At 45.1% G+C, this 20,332-nt stretch overlaps 1 protein-coding gene across 15 annotated transcripts in view; it reads left to right on the top strand.

The window, feature by feature from the left end:
• HIPK1 (homeodomain interacting protein kinase 1) overlaps nucleotides 1–20,332 on the top strand; it is a 700,213-nt gene that overhangs the window by 255,114 nt on the left and 424,767 nt on the right. For all 15 annotated transcript variants that reach the window (XM_078644414.1, XM_078644417.1, XM_078644415.1 and 12 more), the window contains one exon: nucleotides 2,870–3,938. In XM_078644414.1, coding sequence (XP_078500540.1) covers nucleotides 2,872–3,938 — 1,067 coding nt within the window. In that variant the 5' untranslated portion in view covers nucleotides 2,870–2,871. The remainder of the gene's footprint in view (nucleotides 1–2,869; nucleotides 3,939–20,332) is intronic.

Raw genomic sequence — 20,332 nt, 5'->3', positions numbered from 1 at the left:
ATGAGGACTGACCCACACTTCATGCCGAAGGTGGTATCCAATTTTCACATGAACCAGTCTATACAGATACCGAGTTTTTTCCAAAAACCCACAACCAGCGCAGAGAGAGCTCTGCACACCCTGGACGCCAGAAGGGCAGTCATGCACTACATTGAAAGGACAAAGGGGCACAGGAAAACGAAACAGTTTTTTGTGTCCTTCGCAAACAGCTTCATGGGCAAAGCAGTAACCAAAAGGACCATTGCACGATGGATCGCACAAACAATCCAACTCTGCCACAAACGGGCAGGACAGGAACTGGCTGAGGGGACACGTGCCCACTCCACCAGGAAGAAGGGCGCTACAATAGCCTTCCTGGCTAACACACCCATAGAGGACATATGCCTGGCGGCAACATGGGCTTCGGTGCACACGTTCACGAAGCACTACTGTGTGGACATACAAATGAACAAGGAAGCTCAAGTGGGACAGAAGGTGCTACAGCACATATTCAACACCCAACGCTCATCTTCCACCCAGCCGCCACAGAGATGAGAAACCGCTACAAAATCTATGCACAGCATAGTGAATCCAGAAAGATTCACGCTGCAAAACGAATAGTTTTCTTACCTGTCGGTGTAGTTTTGCAGCTTGAAGATCTTTCTGGATTCACTAGCGAACCCACCCACCTCCGCCAGAAAGATGAGGCTGGAGAGAGAAGAGGTGGTTAACTAAAGAATAGACTTTGAAAATACAAAGCGGTAAATACAAACTAAGAAGAACATTGCCATTACTTCGGAAACGAAAGAAACACGGAAAAAAAGAACCCGAAGATGGCGCCCAAGAGTGGGAGCTTCCGCAGGAAGCATGCCGACGTCACCGGAAATACACCCAAAGGGGGTGTGACGCCGACGCCCACCTGGGCAAAGAAAAAAAAAAAAAAAAAAAACAAAGAAAAGACTACGAATCCGGACCCAACCACAAGACCGCGGAATAATGCACAGCATAGTGAATCCAGAAAGATCTTCAAGCTGCAAAACTACACCGACAGGTAAGAAAACTATTCGTTTCTGTAATTCAGCAGTTTTGCTATTATCGGCCTCGGAGGCGCGCCTGTGCGCGGTCGCGGTCCCAGCGTGCGGTGCGCCCTCAACTATAAACATCGGGGAGAAGACATAGTCTCCTAGCAGGGTGACCAGTAGTTTCTCCACGAAGAGTTCCATCTTCCCAGTTTGTGTCGTCTCCGCAATCCCCGTGATGCGTATGTTCGAGCTGCATGTTGGATGCGGAAGGCAGTTCTCCTAACCCTCAGAAGGCTTGCACTGCATGCATTCATATATCTTGTATTTCTTGCTACAAACAAAGGAGTTGCATCTGTGAGTGAATCGCTTTCTGGCGAACAAGTCTGCAATGTTGGACTACTGATATGATTGCTGGCTTCCCCATTCCACTGCATTTTACAGTTTGTTCAGAACTGGAACCTCCAGCTGAATACACTTGCAAGTACTATTTGGAGATAAGACACCAAGTAAAAGTTTGGATTTTGTGGTATAGACAATCGTTTAACATCTGACCCAGTCCAGACATTTCAACAGAAATGTGTTCCTCCTCAGAACTCCACCAAGGAGGCTGAGAACCCTAGGGTCGATCCCCAAAGTGGTCATCAAGCATTTGGCTAAATCCCTAATCATAGAGATTGTGAGTTTCCTTCCAGGGCTCTGACATCAATACACTGTTACCAAGGTAGTCCCTGGTCACCACTGCCTTTGATCTAGAGATCCCAAAAAAACTAATTGTTCTTCCCTGGATTTACTAAAAAGCACATTCACTAGTTAATTAGGCAGCAAGACTTCCAGGTCAAATCGCCCCGTAATTGGCATAGGGGCTGCTTTGGAAACCGATGTTTCTTCAGGTAAAAAATCCTTCGGAATAAAAAAAAAAAGGCTAACTAGATGAAAGTTGATGTGGATTTGTACAGATTGCTTCGCAGGCAAATGCACCGCGTATTACTATTTCTGATTAGAGACTGTTGAAGTTGGTATTCCAAACTTTTCCACATACTTTCACAAAGGTATAATGGTTTCTTTGGAGAACAGTTTGAAGAAACATTTTTCTTTCCAGTACATCTAGACCAGTGGTTCAGCAGGGTTAAAACGTTCAGGTTATCAGACTAATGTTTTTCGTATACTGTAAACATTACAACTTCTATTACTATGTTTACAAAAGTGCGGCCTGTAGTCATATGGAATTCTGCTAATTTAAATCGGAAACAGGTAGAATTTTTGACTTCCTGGAAAATATACATTACAGACTGACCACCCTGAAGAGACTCATGGGTGCCCTGCTGTGCTTCGCAATTTCTTGAACAAAAATGTAAAATATCTATTGTATAAGTCGGCAAACAGCTCTACGTTTTAGTGCAGCAAAACAAATGTATGTGAAGTACTTCATTTTGGTTGAAAAAGGGCTGCAGTTGTACTTTTGTTGGTAAAATAACACATTGGTGGACATGATACTGTCAGTTTTAATATCAGATAAAAACATTGGCTGCCCTTCCTTTTTTCACGATTGCAAACTAACATCAGAGCATATTAGTTTTTTGTGTAAGCCTGAGTTTTACGTGCATTACAGTTGTGGAACACAATTCTTTTTGGCTTCTATTTAACGACCTAATTTTCTTCGATTAGTTGTGGTAAACTACTTTTCTGAAACTAAATAATTAACCTTTGGGATAGAGCAAAGGTGTTTGCGGTCTTGAAAGGTCATAAGACATTAAATAGTTACACCTGTACCTAGTTGAATCTCAGGGAATTTATTTTGATTTGATATTTAAAATTCTGGATAGTGATAGCAAGTTACCTAACCAAGCTTCTACGTTTGTTTATTCTAGGTATGGCATCACAGCTGCAGGTGTTTTCCCCTCCGTCAGTGTCATCGAGTGCCTTCTGTGCAAAGAAATTGAAAGTGGAACCTTCAGGCTGGGATGTTTCAGGACACAGCAGTAGCAGCAAGTATTACACCCATAGCAAAAACCACGGTGTCTCCCAAGCCAACGCATCTCATCAAGTAGCACATTTCAACATTCCTACTTATAACCAGACACTGCTTCTGCCAACTGCTACTGCTGAGCACATTGTGGTGACTGCTGCTGACAGCACTGGTAGTGGTCCAACAGCATCTTTCCAGAGCAGCCAGATTTTAACCCACCGCAACAACGTTTCTTTACTTGAGCCCTACCAAAAATGTGGACTGAAAAGGAAGAGTGAGGAAGTGGATAGCAACGGTAGCGTGCAGATAATTGAGGAACATCCACCTCTGATGCTGCAAAATAGAACCGCGGTGGGTGCTGCTGCCACGACCACCACTGTAACCACTAAAAGCAGCAGCTCAAGTGGGGAAGGTGACTATCAGTTGGTCCAGCATGAGATCCTGTGCTCCATGACCAATAGCTATGAAGTCTTGGAGTTTTTGGGACGCGGGACCTTTGGCCAGGTGGCAAAATGCTGGAAAAGAAGCACCAAGGAGATTGTAGCTATCAAGATTTTGAAGAATCACCCTTCTTATGCCAGACAGGGACAGATTGAAGTAAGCATTCTGTCCCGCCTCAGCAGTGAGAACGCAGATGAGTATAACTTTGTACGCTCCTACGAGTGCTTTCAGCACAAGAACCACACGTGTCTTGTCTTTGAGATGCTGGAACAGAACCTGTATGACTTTTTGAAGCAGAATAAGTTCAGCCCCTTGCCGCTGAAGTACATCAGGCCCATTCTGCAGCAAGTGGCCACGGCGCTTATGAAGCTAAAGAGCCTGGGGCTGATCCATGCAGATTTGAAGCCTGAGAACATTATGTTGGTAGATCCTGTGCGCCAGCCCTACCGGGTGAAGGTCATAGATTTTGGCTCCGCCAGTCACGTTTCCAAAGCTGTGTGTTCCACATACTTGCAGTCTCGCTATTACAGGTAGGATTGTCATACAATAAAACAATTATTTGTGCAAGATGTTAGCTACAGCATCCGTTGCTGCATTTACTGATTGACAGTTTGCTGCCATGTGCTTTGAAATGACCCCATGCATTCCTTTGTACGACTTAGTTAACAAAAAAAAGAAAAAAACAGCAAGCGATATTAATTGGTGATAATCTTGTTTCATTGCTTGAGGGCCATATATTGTGTGTTTGGTCGAGAGTAGATATTTTCTTGCTTACTGTGTAATCATATCACCTGAACAGGCTGGACTTATGAAATTTAAGTAGAGCAAAGGAAGAGACAAGCAAATGTTCTTGTCTGAATGACTATAAGGGGTCCCAGACCTACTGAGCTTATTTCTAAATAATCCAGTCAGCCTTTCTCTATCGGGTTGAGAGAGAATTTATGAGCATGTAATTTATGTTATATATATATATATATATATATATATATATATATATATATATATATATATATATATATATCTACTGGACTTCATCTTGTGTTAGCACGCACACAGCAAAGAATAAGGGTCATTGTCACACTTTAATAGAGAACACCAAGCAACACTGATTCTTAGTTTCTATTGATTATAGTTTGATAAGTCTCTACTCTCGGTCTAAGTGCTCCTAGTTTTAACAGGTAAGTCCGGAGGTACACGCAGGTAGTGATTTGACCAGGATCTCACATATGGATGTTCAGGTATTTTAACAACAAAGACCACCATCTTCATGAATTGCCTAGTGGTTTGAACACCAGTTAGGCCGACAGTAAAGAACAAACTCTTTTACAACAAGCACTGTGAAGGCAAAAAGGTCTTGCCTATGCAAGAGCTATTAGCTTTACCAATATGCTTTAGCCATGTTCTACACCAGCATGGAGACTGTTCAGCAAGACATTATAGAAAGTTGCATAGAGTGGAGTGGCGTAGAAGGTTTTAGAGTGGTGTAGAGTAGATTGTCGTGAAGTGTCATGGAGTGGTGTAGAGTGTTATAGAGTAGAGTATAGTGTTATAGAGCTGGGTAGCATAGACTGGAGTATAGTGTCATAGAGCTGGGTAGCATAGACTGGAGTATAGTGTCATAGAGCTGGGTAGCATAGAGTGGAGTAGAATGTCAGTGTTGTAGAGTAGATTGGCATAGAGTGTCATCGAGAGTAGAGGCGAATAGCAGAGTGGCATAGAATGGGGTAAAGTAACTTGGAGTGGCATAGAGAGAGTTGTGTAGATTATTGTACAGTGGAATGACACAGTGGTGTAGTAGAGTAGAATGGCATATAGAGGGGTAGAGTGTAGTAAAGTGCCGTAGAGTGGAGTAGTGGAGTGGCATAAAGTGTTGGACTAGTAGAATGGCATAGAGGGAGTTGGTTAGAGGGTCATAGAGTGGCATCTAGTGAAGTAGAATGTTGTAGAATGGCATAGAGTAGAGTGAAGTGTCTGAGTGGAGTGGAGGGGAGTACAGTCAAGGAGTGTCGTAGAGCAGAGTGAAGTGGCATAGTGTTGCAGTGTAAAGTGAAGTGGTGCAGAGTAGATTGGCATAGATTGTAGTGGGGCAGCTTAGATTGCAGTGGCACAGAGTGCAGTGGTGCAAAGTATATTGTTTCATAGTAGAGTGAAGTGGGTAGATTGAAGTGGCATTGAGTAGAGTGCAGTGGTGCAGAGTAGATTAGAGTCGCAGAGTAGAGTGGTGCAGAGTGCATTGGTGTAGAGTACGGTGGTGCACAGTACAATAGAGTGACAGAATAAAATGGTGTAGAGTGCAGTAACATAGAGTGCATTGGTTTTGGGTAAAGTGGTGTAGAGTGCAGTAGTTTAGAGTAGTGTAAAGTGGTGTGGAGTGGAGTGGCTCAGCATAGATTGTAGTGACGTGGAGCGGCACAGAAGTGGCATGGAATGCAGTGTTGTAGAGTAGAGTGTGGTAGAGTGAAGTGATGTAAAATCAATGGTTTAGAGTGGCATAGAGTAGAGTTCAGTATAGATTGGCATAGAGCACAGTGGTTAGAGTACAGTGATGTAGAGTGGTGCACCGGTGATTGCAGTGGTATAGAGTATAGTGGCCTACAGTATAGTGGCATAGAGTACTGTGGTGTAGAGTAGATTGTTGTAGAGTGGAGTGGTGCAGGGTAGAGTGCAGTGGCATAGAGTGGATTGGCATAGATTGCATTGGTGTAAAGTGGAGTGGTACAGAATGCATTGACGTAGAGTGCAGTGTTGTGGAGTGGCCTAGGCTGGAGTGATGTAGAGTGCAATGGTGAAGAGTGTAGTGGCGTAGAGTAGTGTAGAGTGGATTGGCATAGCGTGCGTTGGTACAGAGTATAGTACATTTGAATAGAGTGCAGTGTTGTAGAGTGGAATGGCCTAGACTGAAGTGATGTAGAGTGCAGTGGCGAAGAGTAGTGGGGCAGAGTAGAGTGGCATAGACTGTATTGGGAAAGAGTGATGCAGAGTGGAGGTTGAGTATTCATGGTGTGGCAGCGCACTGCCATTACAGAAAACATATCTTCAGTTGAAATTACCGTTACATTTGCATATATAGTCTTACTGATCCAAGTATACAGCGCACAAACGATATGTGGAAAAGTCATCACCTAGTGTATTGATTTGTTTTGATTGTATTAAAATATTTGTTTCAACCGCACTTAAGAATTCCCCAAAAATGTGCTTCATTTGGTCTGTCCTAATTGAGGTATATTCTAAAATATCTGCACAGCTCATTAACAGACATTTACATTGTGTTGTGTGCTAGAATAAACTAGCTTCCTACAGTGTTTCCTCATGGGTACAGCAGGATTGGCACATACATCCTCTCACTTTGAAGTCCGAGAAAGAAAAGTAAACGCCAAGCTTCCTCGGAAGACAGAGCCTGATATTTTGACCTTTGTCTCTGAATGCACAGCAAATGTGACAAGATAAGAGCAAGATTTAAAGGCCTCTTTGCAAAAAGGAGCACTGGTGGAAGGATACAAGGAGTACTTGTAAACAGACTTTGATCCATGGAAGAAATAAACCCAAGCTGTACGTCCTAAAACAAATAAAGCCTGCTAATAGAAAGCAATCCAATGTGAAATCACAAAGTCAAAGGTAAGCAGTGGGCAGAATGCAAATCCCAAGGAAGCTTTCCGAATGTCCCGAAAATGTATGTAGCAAACAAGACAGCTGTGCGGTTAGGTAAGCTTCAAACTAAAAAGTGAAAAAACAGAATTGTTAAAAAAAAAAACAAATCCCTGTACTATTTGGATACAAGCACAAATGCAGGTAAGACTTTAAATCTAAAATAGAAGAAGATTTTTACTTCTTGTACATCAATCCATTGGAATCAGTTGAGGGTTGTACTCTTTTGAAGAACAGTACCGAAGCACAAATGTGGCCTGTAATGCACACAAGTTTAATTCCCACTGGTGCCTTAGGTCCTTCGATCTCCTCTTCCCAACTGGATGTTTGCCTTCCTAAAGGAACAAACATTGGCAAAACCAGTAGACTTTTTGTAGGTAGGGAGGGTGAATGCAAATACTAGCCTGTACAACTGTACAGTTATGCATACTTGTTTTTGCACGCACTAGTAATTTTAAACTAGACTTATTGGCATTATTACTATTTTGTCCTCTTCTGTCATGGTCATACACAAGATCGTAAATGCAGGGGCATCCATCATGTGTGTATCGCGAGCAAAGAGCAACAGGACAGGATGGTGATGGAACTCTTCTAATTAGTGGTTCTGTCTTCAAAATAAGTTTGAGATTTGCCCTCAGTTAACAAACAGGAGACTATTGAATTACTCTCAGCTACTGGCAGTCAGTTGGCCATCATTTTCCATTCACAATGCCACTGCAGGCAGTGAGCAGTCATACGCAAATCAGTCCTGCTCTAATAGGAAAAGTGCAGCCCGAACCTTCACACCAGGAACTATTAGATTGGGAACACAATACACTCTAGTCAGTCTCTAGCTTGATGTTTCTTGAGTTCCCATTAGAAAGTACCTGGCTTGGTAGTTCAGACTTAACTGTCCCTATTGGAGCAGGGTGGAGACTTATTTTGCGCTGGGCTGAGCTTTTTCTAGAGTGGCATAGTGGACAGAAAACGAATGGACTGGAATGCAGTTCCAAGTGATCGCCAGTGACTGAGATTATTATAAGAATTTCTTCCATCACTAGGCACTTACCTTTGGTACACAAAAAGTTACCCTCTCCTTATCAAAATACCCTTTGTATCATTTTTTATTTTTTATTTTTTTTTATTTTTTCAAGACTTTATTCAGATCTGCCAAATATACACAGCATTTTGTCTACAACCCTGAGGCCGGCTGCTACACGTAGTGATAATTTGATATAGTAAGTACACAGCTATTCAGCCGACAACCTTCGGTCCGGCAGCATTTGGTAACATTTCAGCAGAAATTATATTTACTCCAGAGAAAAAGGATTCCGTCTTACTTTTATTTTTAAAACCAAAACGTAACTTGTGACTCATCTAATTGATAGGCTTCATTCAGTTTATCAAATATTTATCCAGTGTCTGACTTCGTCAAGTTAGCCCTGGCGCTCCCCTCTTCTCTACCTCTTCCCTGGGCCCCTTAGACTAGCTGGCTGAGTTATCTGTTAATCTCTATTTCTTCCTATTGCCAGTATGATAACCATTGTCTGGGCCACTCATTCTACATCCTCCTCATCGTCTGTACTGTCACTGTCATCCTCCGGCAGTGGTTCACACAGGTCTCCCCGGTAGCCGTTCCAAGGTACACTGCTCGCTCAATCACCAGAAGCATATCCATGTTTCTACACCACTGCGCTAAGGTCGGCGCATCTGTCGCCCCCCACTTCTGCGCTATATCTCGTTTGGCAGTCATAATACCCACTATGGCCCATTGTTGCCCCATGCGTGTCAGGTCGTTCTGCCCCCACACATTCAGCAGGCATACACGCTGGTCAGGCAAAATGGATATCTCTAGAGTCTGGGAAATGGTATGCATTATCTGCTTCCAGTATTCAGCAATAATCGGACATTCCCAGAGTGTATGTAGCAATGTTCCCTCCATCCCACAGCCCCTGAGACAATACGGGTGATCAGCTCTGTGTAGTTTGTGTAGTGTGGTTCTCGTAAAGTAGACCCGGTGTAGTATCTTGAACTGCACCAGCCGGAAATCGTGTCGAGATACCCGCTTCCTTTGGGGATGCCACCGCAGCATTCCAGTCTGTCTCATCCATTTCACCTACTTCACCCTCCCATTTCTCCCTTAGTTTAAGTAAGGGGTCTGGCAGGTTATTCAGCAACTTTCAGTAAGTAAGTGACGTGGCGCTTGTCTGTATGTAGTCAGTAAGCAGGCATTCCTCCAGCGGGGATGACTCCGGGACCACTGTACCCGCCTCAATTGCCGTCATCAGTGCATGTCTTACTTGGATATAACGGTAAGTTTCATTAGGACCTAGGTTGTTTTGCTGTTGTAATTGCGAGAAAGGGATCACTCCGTCTCCTGTCCACATGTCTCCCACCGTGGAGATTCCTATGTTATCCCACTGGGTGAAACCCTTACTATGTCTCAATTGACCAAGGGCCTTAGTGTCCCACAAAGGTGTTAGTTTTGTTATGACACCCCCCCACTTGAGTCTCGCCTGTGCTTTGTGCCATATCGCCACTGTATGTTTCGTCGGGCCCGTTAGTTTCGCTGCAAGTCCTTTGTGGTACAGCGGGGCCAGCAGACTATGCGTACCTAATTGCGCACTGTCCGCATGATAGGCCGGGTCATCCTGCGGGGCGTGCAGCCATTGGTTAAGAACTTTAAGGTGTGCCGCCCAATAGTACAATTGTATATTTGGTAGGGCTATTACGCCGTCGTACCAGCCTCGGTTGAGTTTGAGATGCGCTACACGGACTGGGCGGTCACCCCATAGCAAGCCCGTTATCACTGCTGTCACTTTTTGGAAGTAAGAGGGTGGCACCAGGGTTGGCGTATTTTCCAAGACATACAGAAGACGTGGCAGCGCCATCATTTTAAATAGCGCTGCCCGTCCAAGCAGTGTCAGAGGAAGAGCTTTCCAGTGTCTCACATCCGCTTTGAGTCGCAGGAGCGGCGGCAGCATATTCAGCTCAGAAAATACCGTGACGTCACTGGTGAAGTGGATCCCCGGATACTTGAATGAGGTGTCCGCCACTGTTAACGGACAGCCGCCAGGAAGATCTGGAGCGGGGCCCTTCAGTGCGTAGATGAGCGACTTCGTCCAGTTGATTGTATATCCGGAAGCCAGTCCGTGGGTATCACACAGTGTCAACAGCACAGGAATACCTCTCTCTGGGTCTGATAAATAAATTAGCATGTCATCCGCATAAAGGGAGACTCTGTCTTCCCAGTTGTTTCTCAAGCGTATTCCTCTTAGTATCGGGGAAGTTCTGATGACAATGGCAAGTGGTTCCAGGACTAGGGCAAACAGTAGGGGTGAGAGCGGGCATCCCTGCCTCGTCCCTCTAGCCAGTGGTATCTCGCGTGAAATGTGGCCGTTTGCTGCCACGTGCGCCACCGGACTCGCGTATATAAGCCGTATCCAGGAAATAAATGTGGGGCCGAAGCCCATGTGGGTCAACACCGCGAAAAGATATCGCCACTCCACCATGTCAAACGCCATCTTGGCATCTAATGACAAAATGGCTGCTGGTTCCGTCAACAGCGGGGCTCGCGCCACCGCTCCATGCACCCGTCGGATGTTTAACGCCGTGCTCCTATGTGGCATAAAACCCGATTGATCCGGGTGGACCAATTGCGGAAGATGAGGCATCAGTCTGGTAGCCAGTAATTTCGCCAGAATTTTGGCCTCGGCATTGAGAAGGGATATCGGGCGGTATGACGCACATTCAGTGGGCGGCTTGCCCGGTTTCGGGATTGCCACAATGGTTGCCATGCGCTGATCGAGAGGCAAGGTCCCCTTTTCAAGGCTCTCTGTGTACATGGCTTTTTTGGGGTTTACTCAGCGTTTCTGACATTGCCTTATACCACTCAATAGGGATCCCGTTGGGGCCCAACGCTTTGCCGGAATGGAGTGAGTTTATAGCCAACTGTATCTCCTCTGGCTCAACTGTTCGTCGTTTAATGTTTTCATTGTGGAGCCGTTGGCATAGTTGAAGTTTGTGTAGCGTGTCCGCTGTCGGGCCTGCCATGTGGGCCGTGCTTGCCGTGGTAAGTTCAGATTCCAATTCTAGTAGTTCTCTTTTCTGCGTGCGCTTGTGCCCCGCTATGGCCGTAATGGCCTGCCCTCTCATAACCGTCTTATAGGCCTCCCACAAGGTCGTGGGTGACGCCACTGAGGCACCATTTTCTACAAAGTAATATCGTGTCGCCTTTTTCAGTTCCTTACAAATAGTCGGTACCTTAAGATATCCTGGGAAAATCGGATATACTCTTTTGCGGGCCCTCTCCGAGCAGGACAGGGTCAATGTTAACGGAGAGTGATCTGATGTGCCTCTTGGTCTAATCTGTACGTCACTTATGGTGATAATGCCGTCGCCCAAGGCAAGAAAATAGTCGATACGAGACAGACTGTTATGGGCAGTGGAATAGTAGGTGTACTGTTGGTCTACTGGGTGCAAATGTCGCCAAACATCCACCAGCCCTTGCGCTTCCAGGAATTCACTGAACCTGGAGGGGCCAGGTGTTTGCGTCCGGACCGGAAACCTGTCTTGCATGTTAAGTGCTACTGCGTTAAAATCCCCCCCTATAATAAGGTCACCCTCTGGGAGTTCCAAAAGGAATTTCCCTAGGTCAGGAAGGGCGATTGTATGAAGTGCTGGTGGAATGTAGACAGACACTATGGTTAACGGTTTGCCCTCCCATTGTCCATGTGCCGCTGCAAAGCGGCCCTGGTCGTCTGTTTTGGTAGTCTGCAGTATAAACTGAGATGATTTTCGCATCAGTATCCCCGTCCCGCGTGATCCTGAGGTGAAGTCAGAGTGCGCTATCATGTGGTATCCCCGTCTGTCTAGCGCCTTACTAGCCGCGCCCACTAAGTGTGTCTCTTGAAGGAGAATTAGGGCATGGCCCAACCGTCTAATACTCTGCAGTACCAGTCCCCGCTTAATCTTGTCCCCCAGTCCCCGCACATTCCATGACGTTAACTGCAGTGGTGCTACTGGCCCCGTGCGAGGTCCTCCCTCCAGGGTATCAGCCTGTGTGTCGTGTGCAATGCGTTTTTTGAAGCGGAGGGCATGTTGGCGTTGTGGACTGGCACTTTGGTGCCTGTCGTGTGCCTATCGTTGTGTCACTGTCTTCGCGCCATATCCAATCACTACGAGTCAAACTATTAAAAAAACAAAGAACCACCCCTCCCTGAACTTTCCCCCTCCCTGCTCCCCTGCTACACGGACTTGAAACTGCCCGCCCCCCCAACTTAGCAGAGTGCCTATCCCATCCCCCATACAAAATACTTGCTCGTTGGGGTGTAGGACTCTCCGGAGTCGGCGGCCCCTCTTACTCTCCTCGGTTGCCCTCAACCCAGTGTCCAGCGGCAGTTCGTCAGGCAGCCAACATAACTGTTCAAATATTGTGCAGTCGCCGGGTGCTTATTGCTCTGTGTCAGCATCCTCGTCCAGTCTTTCTTCCACTTGTGAGCGTTCCACCAACACATTCACCGGAGCTTGAGAGTTCGGATGTTTCCCCGTGCCCTGATTCCTATGTGTCCTATTTGTTCGACGAAGTTGCGTGGCCGGTCTCCAGCCTTCCAGCCAGTCCTGGGCAATTTCAGGAGTGTCAAAGAACCAGGTCTTGTTGTCAGCTACGATTCTCAATGACTTCCTCATCAAAAGGACCAAGAGTGCTGAGGTTAAACGACCTGCATTAAATTGGCTCATTTCTTTTCTGAAAGACAGAACTTCATGTTCATCAGATATCTTTGCCCTGAAGTGTGGAGTTCTGCAGGGCTCGTCACTGAGCCCTACGCTTTTATAGCTACACATTCTCCCACTTGCAGCTATTGTGCTGTCACATGGCATATTGATTGTATCATGTACCGATGATACCCAACTGGTGTTTTCTCTTACCCCTGGACATGATCCCCAATCCCCCGCCTTGGGACCATGTCTGGAGAAAGTAGCAGGTTGGATGGCCAAGTCGTGCCTCTAATTAAATGGGGTTATGACTGAGCTCATGATATTAGGCAATAACATCAACCTCCTTATGAGGCGAGGCTGGCTAGACTGCTTGGGCACGCCTACAGCGACCAAGACAGTCACAGAAAGTCTGGGGGTACGGTTGGACAAAACTATGTCATTGGAAGCTCATGCAACTTAACTCTCGGGCAGCTGGCTGCTATGGCATTCTTAGATTGCTTAGCAAAATCGTACATCTGCTTCCATTCGTCTCCAGAAATCCTGTGGTCCAGAAATTAATTCATTCTAGCCTGGACTAAGGGATAAACTTGTGATATTTGGGAGTGCTAAAAACCGTAACCAAAAAAAACTAGGTTGTGAAGAGCACCGCAGTCAGAACCTTGCTCAATAACCCCAACTCTGCCTGGAAGGCTCTGGCTACCGGTCGAGCAGAGGGTTAAAGTCAAAGCCTTATGAATAGCACAAAGGGCACTTCTAACCCAAGGCCCTTCCATCCTTCGACCTTTGGTCTCGCATTACAACTCGAGCAGAACTCTTGGACCCGGCTTCCGGCGCGAGGAACATGGCGGCGGGCTGAGAGCCGGTCGCGGCAGCACCGAGGAGTTCTCCGCTGACTGAAGCAATGGCAGCGTAACAGCGAGATCGCGAGTTTCCCCATGAAAAGGTAAGCGGCAGATGTATTTTGCCCCAAGAATTGCCCCTGGTTAGACTAAGCCGGCTCCTTCTTCTTTTGCGAGGTAAACGGCTGCTTGTGCGGGGATCTGAAGCAGGCGGCGCTAGGACCAGCGCACACCCGGACCCGCATGACATGGGAGGAATCACTTTCACCACGGAGCCCGGGAGAACGCAGCCGGAGCCTATGGGTCAGGTCGTGTCTCGCGCTTATCCAACTCCGGCTCAGAGGTCCGGCGTGTGAGGGAACTCGGAAGGTTTTACCCAGAGAACAGAACAGCCATATTCCAGCGGTAAGGTGGAGAGGAAAGGGGGGATTAACAATACGTCCTCTGCCTCTATCTATGAGGCAGGGTTATATGGAGCAAGCATCTACAGAGCTCTCTGCTAAGAGTAATTGCAATAAAGAGGCTCCAAAAACTGTGGAGATCTGCTTAGAGTCAGACGTGGTACCAGGACAAGAGCAGAGGCGTCCTGAGCCTCCCATAGCTGCCTCTGTCGCAGTAACTGCGCTAGGTACCTTAAATTCAAATTTGAAAACAAACACATTGAATACAAGAGCCAAACCCCATCGCCCCCCAAACCATCCCCCCCCCCCCCCCAGGAGGAACAGATATCAGCTGAGATCCCGACAAGAGTTGAAGGAGGGAGGGGTCCTGGACTTCGAAGAGAGAGAGAGACCCATGCCATTAACCCCCTGTAAAAGAAAAAACATAAGGGCGACTACCGTAAAAAAGCCTAAAGGGTCTAATATAGATAAGCATGCGGTGAAGAACACTCCCTCGCTCAAAACTTTTTTCAAAGTTAGGGATCAGTCCACGAACTCTACTACACAAATAGAGGGAAGCGCTATTACAGTGCCTTTAAAAAATCGGTTTGGGCCTTTGGAAAATCTTTCTACCATGGAAGATGCCGGGCAGCCAGATCAGTTAAATGGAGAGGTAATAAGTGATGAGGTTGGGGATAAAGAGTCTTTGGTAACATCAGACTCAGAGCATCAACAGGTTCAATTAAATTACCCAGAGCACATAAGCTCTAGCGCATCCCCCATACTTTCTATTCCCTCTTCCACCTCTCCACCTCTCCCTCCCTCTATTCTTTCTCATAAGACTCAGTCCAGTGACATAATATCAGGCATACAAGATACCAGACCTAAGAAAATTCTAGTAACAGCTGCGCCTTTACTAAATGGCTCAATAGGAACCCAAGAAGGAACCTCGAATCAGGGTCCCCATGAAGATAGGAACCCAGAGTTCGCTTCTTCCAGACCAAGACGAAGTTCAGAAGAACTTAGTGAGCAAGATAGCGACCGACTGGGACATCTTTTTCAGTCTTTAAGGGGGGACATGATGTCTAAATTTGAGATATCTGAGAACAATCAAAAGACAATACATGACAGATTCGACCTCTTGGAGTCCAAGCTAGATGACGTTATTTGCCATACTGGGAAACTGGAAATGGAGATGGTAGTATTAAGTAAAACTGTTCAAGGAAACTCAAAAGATATCGATACCCTGAGAGCGCAAAATAGATCTCTGGTTACAGATGTCGAGAGATTGGAAACTCAGGCCCGAAGAAACAACTTGAGGATTCTGAAGATACCAGAGGGCGAAGAGTTGGAAGACATTAAGGGATTTGTTTGTCGGCTTCTCAGGGAAGGAGTCTTAAAAGATCGTCCGGATATAGACCTGGAGGCGGAAATCCAAAGAGTACATAGAGACCCCTTCAAGAGACACACAGACAGGAAAGCCCCTAGAAAGATATTGGTAAATTTTCAAACCTTCAGTGTCAAGGAGCTTATCTTAGGGAGATGTCTGTCAAAAACGGATCTTCGTTACCGGTCTAATCCCTACCTCATCAGGTCAGACTTAGGAGCAAGAACTGCACAGAGACAATGGGAGCTTGGCACTAGAATGCCAGAACTGAGATCATTAGGGGCCCATGTGCAAATGAGGTTCCCCGCTTCACTTAGTTATGTGGAAAAATAAGACCTACAGCTTCTTACAGCCTGATGAGGTAGATAACCTTTTGGGTCGCATGAGAGAAAATCAAGAAAACTAGTGAGGAGTAAGGTGTAAGACAAGACACCTATATTAATGTCAGGACAAAAAAATATATATATATATACATATATAAAAAAAATATATATATATATCAAAGGGGAAAACCGAAATAAGGAGAGCACGATTTATTGAAGTTTATTTAACACACGTCGTGACACAATGTACTGATACACTAAAGGGGAAAGGGAAATCATTAAGGACTACACGTTACTCGCTGCAAAAGACTAGTTTAAGTCTGGATTCAGTCAGAGGATCCTCCTAGGAGCTCCAAAGGCGATGGCATCGTCTGGTATGTTGGGGGGGGTTCCTCTGGGGGGAGGGAGCACACCGGGTGGAGGGAGCAGTGGGAGAAAAGAAAAAAAAAATTCCTCATATATAGAAAAAATCCATTCACACAAAGCTCAGGATGGGTGTGAGAGTACAGTGGGGTCATGAGTAAGGCATATAAGCTTAAAGCCCTCTCATGGAATGTAAATGAATTGGGGGAAAAAAGGAAACAGACCCGGATCAGTGAATTCCTAAGAGACTCAGATGCACATCTTATAATGCTTCAGGAGACCCATTTAGAGGCAAACGCTTGTAGCTCACTCTTTAAGAAATTGAGGTGGGTGCACTTTAAGAAATTGAGGTGGGTGCAGGAAATTATATGCTCTAGACAGACGGGTACAACTAGGGGGTCTCAATTATAATTCGTGCGAATAGTGGGATAAGATTGAAAAAATACGAGACAGATCAGACAGGAAGATGGTTGGTAGCAGCTATAGCTATTCAAAATATTCCTTATACACTTGCAGTATACTATGGCCCAAATGACGATAACCCCCGCCCGCTTCTTAAGTTAGCAACAGCTTTACTGGGGACAACCGGCCCAGTAATTTTGGGAGGTGACTTTAACCTCGTATTCGATCAGATACTAGATAGAACCTCGAAAGCCAAGTATCATGTTCCCACCAAATCACTTTCTGCCTTAGGGGGTTTAATGAAAGATTTTAGTCTCTTAGATGTATGGCGGAAGAAATATAGATCTACACGGGGGTTTACTTTCTATAGTAAAAAATACAAAAACTATTCAAGGATTGACCATTTTTTAGTTGATCAGCATCTTTTCACAGACATTAGTTCTCTCTCGTTTACACCTGTTGGGATGTCAGACCACGCAGTCTTGGAATTGGTATTTTTATTAAACTTGAGTCCCCTAAAAACTAGATGGACTCTGGAAAGGACATTGTTACTCAGTGACCAGGGAAAAAGAGAAGTCAAAGAAAAAACCACAGAATTTTTTGCAATAAATATAGGCTCCTCTACCCCTCAGGTTGTTTGGGAAACCTATAAGGCTTTCTTGAGAGGGGTTCTGAGTTCCCTAATGGCTTACAAAAGAAAGGCTATAAAAGTCAAAAGGAGGGAAGACTTAGCGGCAATAAATAGAAAAGATTCTGAGCTACAAAGCGCCATTTTATCAAACTCTGAGAGGGTTCGAGTTTTAGAGAAGGAGCTTATAGAGTTACAACTTCAGCTTAAAATCTGCGACGAGAAAATTATAAAAGAAAAATGGGAGACTAGTAAATTAAAGAACTTCGAATACGGCGAAAAATGCGGGGCTCTCCTAGCTTGGGAATCTAGAGAGGAAAGAACTAGGAACAGTATTAAAGTTTTAACCCAGAGAGAGACAGGAGACTTGATTGTGGAAGACGCTGAAATGAGTGGAGAAGTGTGGCTCACTGGTTAGAGGAGGCAGACCTGGAAGCAGAGGTCAGCCCGGGACCAGGGTTCAATTCCCGGCTCGGCGGGGTCTTGAGTCCTAAAATGTCCATGGACTCGACAATTCTCGCTCTGGTGCCTACTCGATTCATGGGCTCACACACTGCGACTCTGGGCAATAGCTTGCTTAATCTCCACAACGGCCCCTCGCGGCGGGATGCCTGGCTTTCACCTTGCGGATACCCTGCCGGGGTTATATCACAGGGGAATACCAGGATGGGTTCCCTAAGCAAGCGCTTAGAAACCGCTTGGTGATTTGCGCTATATAAATTCCTGTACATTAGAGATGAAGCCAGGAATTTCATGAAAAGCCTCTATACTGAAGATAAAGACCCAAAGATAGAAGAGATAGAAAACTGGTTGCTCCAGAAAAAACTTACCGCAAGTTTCTGACCTGGATAAGAGATATCTAGAAAGTGAGATCACGGAGGGGGAAATATTAAACCAATTAAAGAAAATGAAGCGGGGCAAAGCGGCAGGTTCAGACGGGCTTCCGGTTGAGCTCTACTTAAACTATATAGAACAATTGTTACCCATACTTTTAACACTTTTCAACCATTTACTATCTCACGGATATAGTATCCTCCTACCTGGGCTGAAGCCACAATAACGCTTATTGCAAAACCCAATAAAGACCCCAAGAAAATAGTCTTACAGGCCAATCTCACTTCTAAATATAGACATGAAATTATATTCCGGGATTCTAGCGACTAGACTCGCGAAGATTATAAAATCCATAATTCACACTGATCAAAGGGGCTTTATCCCAGGGAGACAATTGAATGAATTAACTTTTCAAGTTATAGGAGCCATTGATTACGCTAAAGATAAAGGCCTCCCGTTAGCCTTGGTGGCGATAGACGCGGCCAAGGCCTTCGATCAGGTCAATTGGAACTATCTTTGGGCCACAATGAATGCATTTGGGTTCCCCCCAGTGTTTATAAAGGGTATCAAATCACTGTATCACAAACCAACGGCAAAAGTACTGGTCAACGGGGCATTATCTGACTGGTTTGACATATCCCGAGGAACCCGACAGGGCTGCCCTTTATCCCCTCTTTTGTTCGACATTTTTATGGAGCTTTTTGTTTGTGGTATTAGAAGGGATAATGTTATCCAACCATTTAGGATGGCTAACTTGGAGTTAAAAACAGCCCTATATGCCGATGATCTCCTCTTATATACCTCTAACCATACAGAAGCTATACCCAGGCTATTCTACCTAGCAGAGGAATTTGGAAAACTGTCCGGCTACCAGATCAACAAGGAGAAGACAGAGATAATGGGGTGGAATAATAATACCCCCATACAGGGGGTGAAACAAAAGATGCGATATTTGGGGATTTATTTAACTCAAGATCTAAAGAATATACCGATAACCAGCTGGCAGACTGTTGTTAAAGACATCCCTAAAACACTAATTAGATGGGGCAACTTACCATTAAACATATATGGACGAGTTAATCTCATTAAAATGACCATACTCCCTAAGTTGACCTTTCTTTATAATTCCATCCCTTTATCCTTTCCGGTAAAAGATATCACCAACCTCCAGGGTAAGATTGGATCTTTTATCTGGGCCTGTAAATCCTCCAGGATAGCCTGGAAAAAATTGAGGAGGGGCTTAAAAATTGGAGGCCTGGCCTTACCGGATCTACTAGCATATTGCCATGCTTTCCATTTTAAAAACTTCAGGCTACTTGCTAACACACTAGATGCATCATCGCAGGGCCGCCTGTTCCAGGCTTTATTGCATGATTTGCCATATGGTCACGACTTTTTCTTATTTAAATTTGGTGACCAAAAATACTTCAAGAAAGTACGTCTTAAGATCTTACATACCGCACTCAAAAACTGGGGGTTTATCCGTAAGGTATTGGGAATTCCCTATTATCACTCTTACACTGCAATCTGGGATTCTCCGGGCACTCCTCCGTGTCTTCAGGATCAGCTTTCACTTCCCTTGAGAACAGCTGGAATCTTGAATTGGGGGGACCTATGGGTAGACTCAGGCCTTATGGACTGGAACTCCCTAATATCACTTACAAACGGGTTACTGACGAGATTTAAATTCTACCAATTATCTGCTTGGTGGTCAAGCCAGACTTTACAGCGGGAAAAAGATACTGGAACTCTGGATGCAATTCGCAGAGGGGGGGGATGGATTAGAGAAGTTTCATTCTGGTATAAATTGTTTACTACTGACGAAAAGAATAACTTACATCTGGAACTGACAAGCCTCTGGGGAAACATAATAGCTGTATCCCCCGAGGAGCTTCGTAAAATCTGGTCAGACTCCTTTTCTTTATCCCAGAAATTAATTAAACCAGCTAACCTAAGGCGGAATCATCTATTTACGGCCTACAGAGTATATTGGACCCCGGCTAAATTATATAAGATAACGCAAAACAATTACCATTGTCCCCGCTGTAAACTCATAGCTGCAGATGACATTCATATATTTTTGGAATGCCCGGAGATCCAGGAGTTTTGGAGAGCGATAGTTGGCTTCCTGGCTGAGGTACTATCAACAACCATTTTATGTACACCCAGGCTAGTATTTTTTGGTTTACCGTATGACTATAACATCAATAATTTACACTCACAGTTTATCTTCTATGTGGTGGTTATTGCTAGAAGAGAAATATGTAAAGAATGGAAGTCAGCTGCCGCCCCAGATTTGCAGAGTGTCTAAAAAATATTATGGAAATCTGTAAAATGGACATGGTTGGTCGTGATGGAAACACCGAGAATGTATGGTCAAAACTGGAGGCCTGGTCGAACAAGTAAACGGTCCGATGATTATGCCA

The sequence above is a fragment of the Lissotriton helveticus genome, chromosome 5_1 (genome assembly GCF_964261635.1).
Source record: "Lissotriton helveticus chromosome 5_1, aLisHel1.1, whole genome shotgun sequence".
Classification (NCBI taxonomy): Eukaryota; Metazoa; Chordata; class Amphibia; order Caudata; family Salamandridae; genus Lissotriton; species Lissotriton helveticus.
Note: the sequence above shows the minus strand (reverse complement) of the source record. Positions and strands in the feature narration are given on the sequence as shown.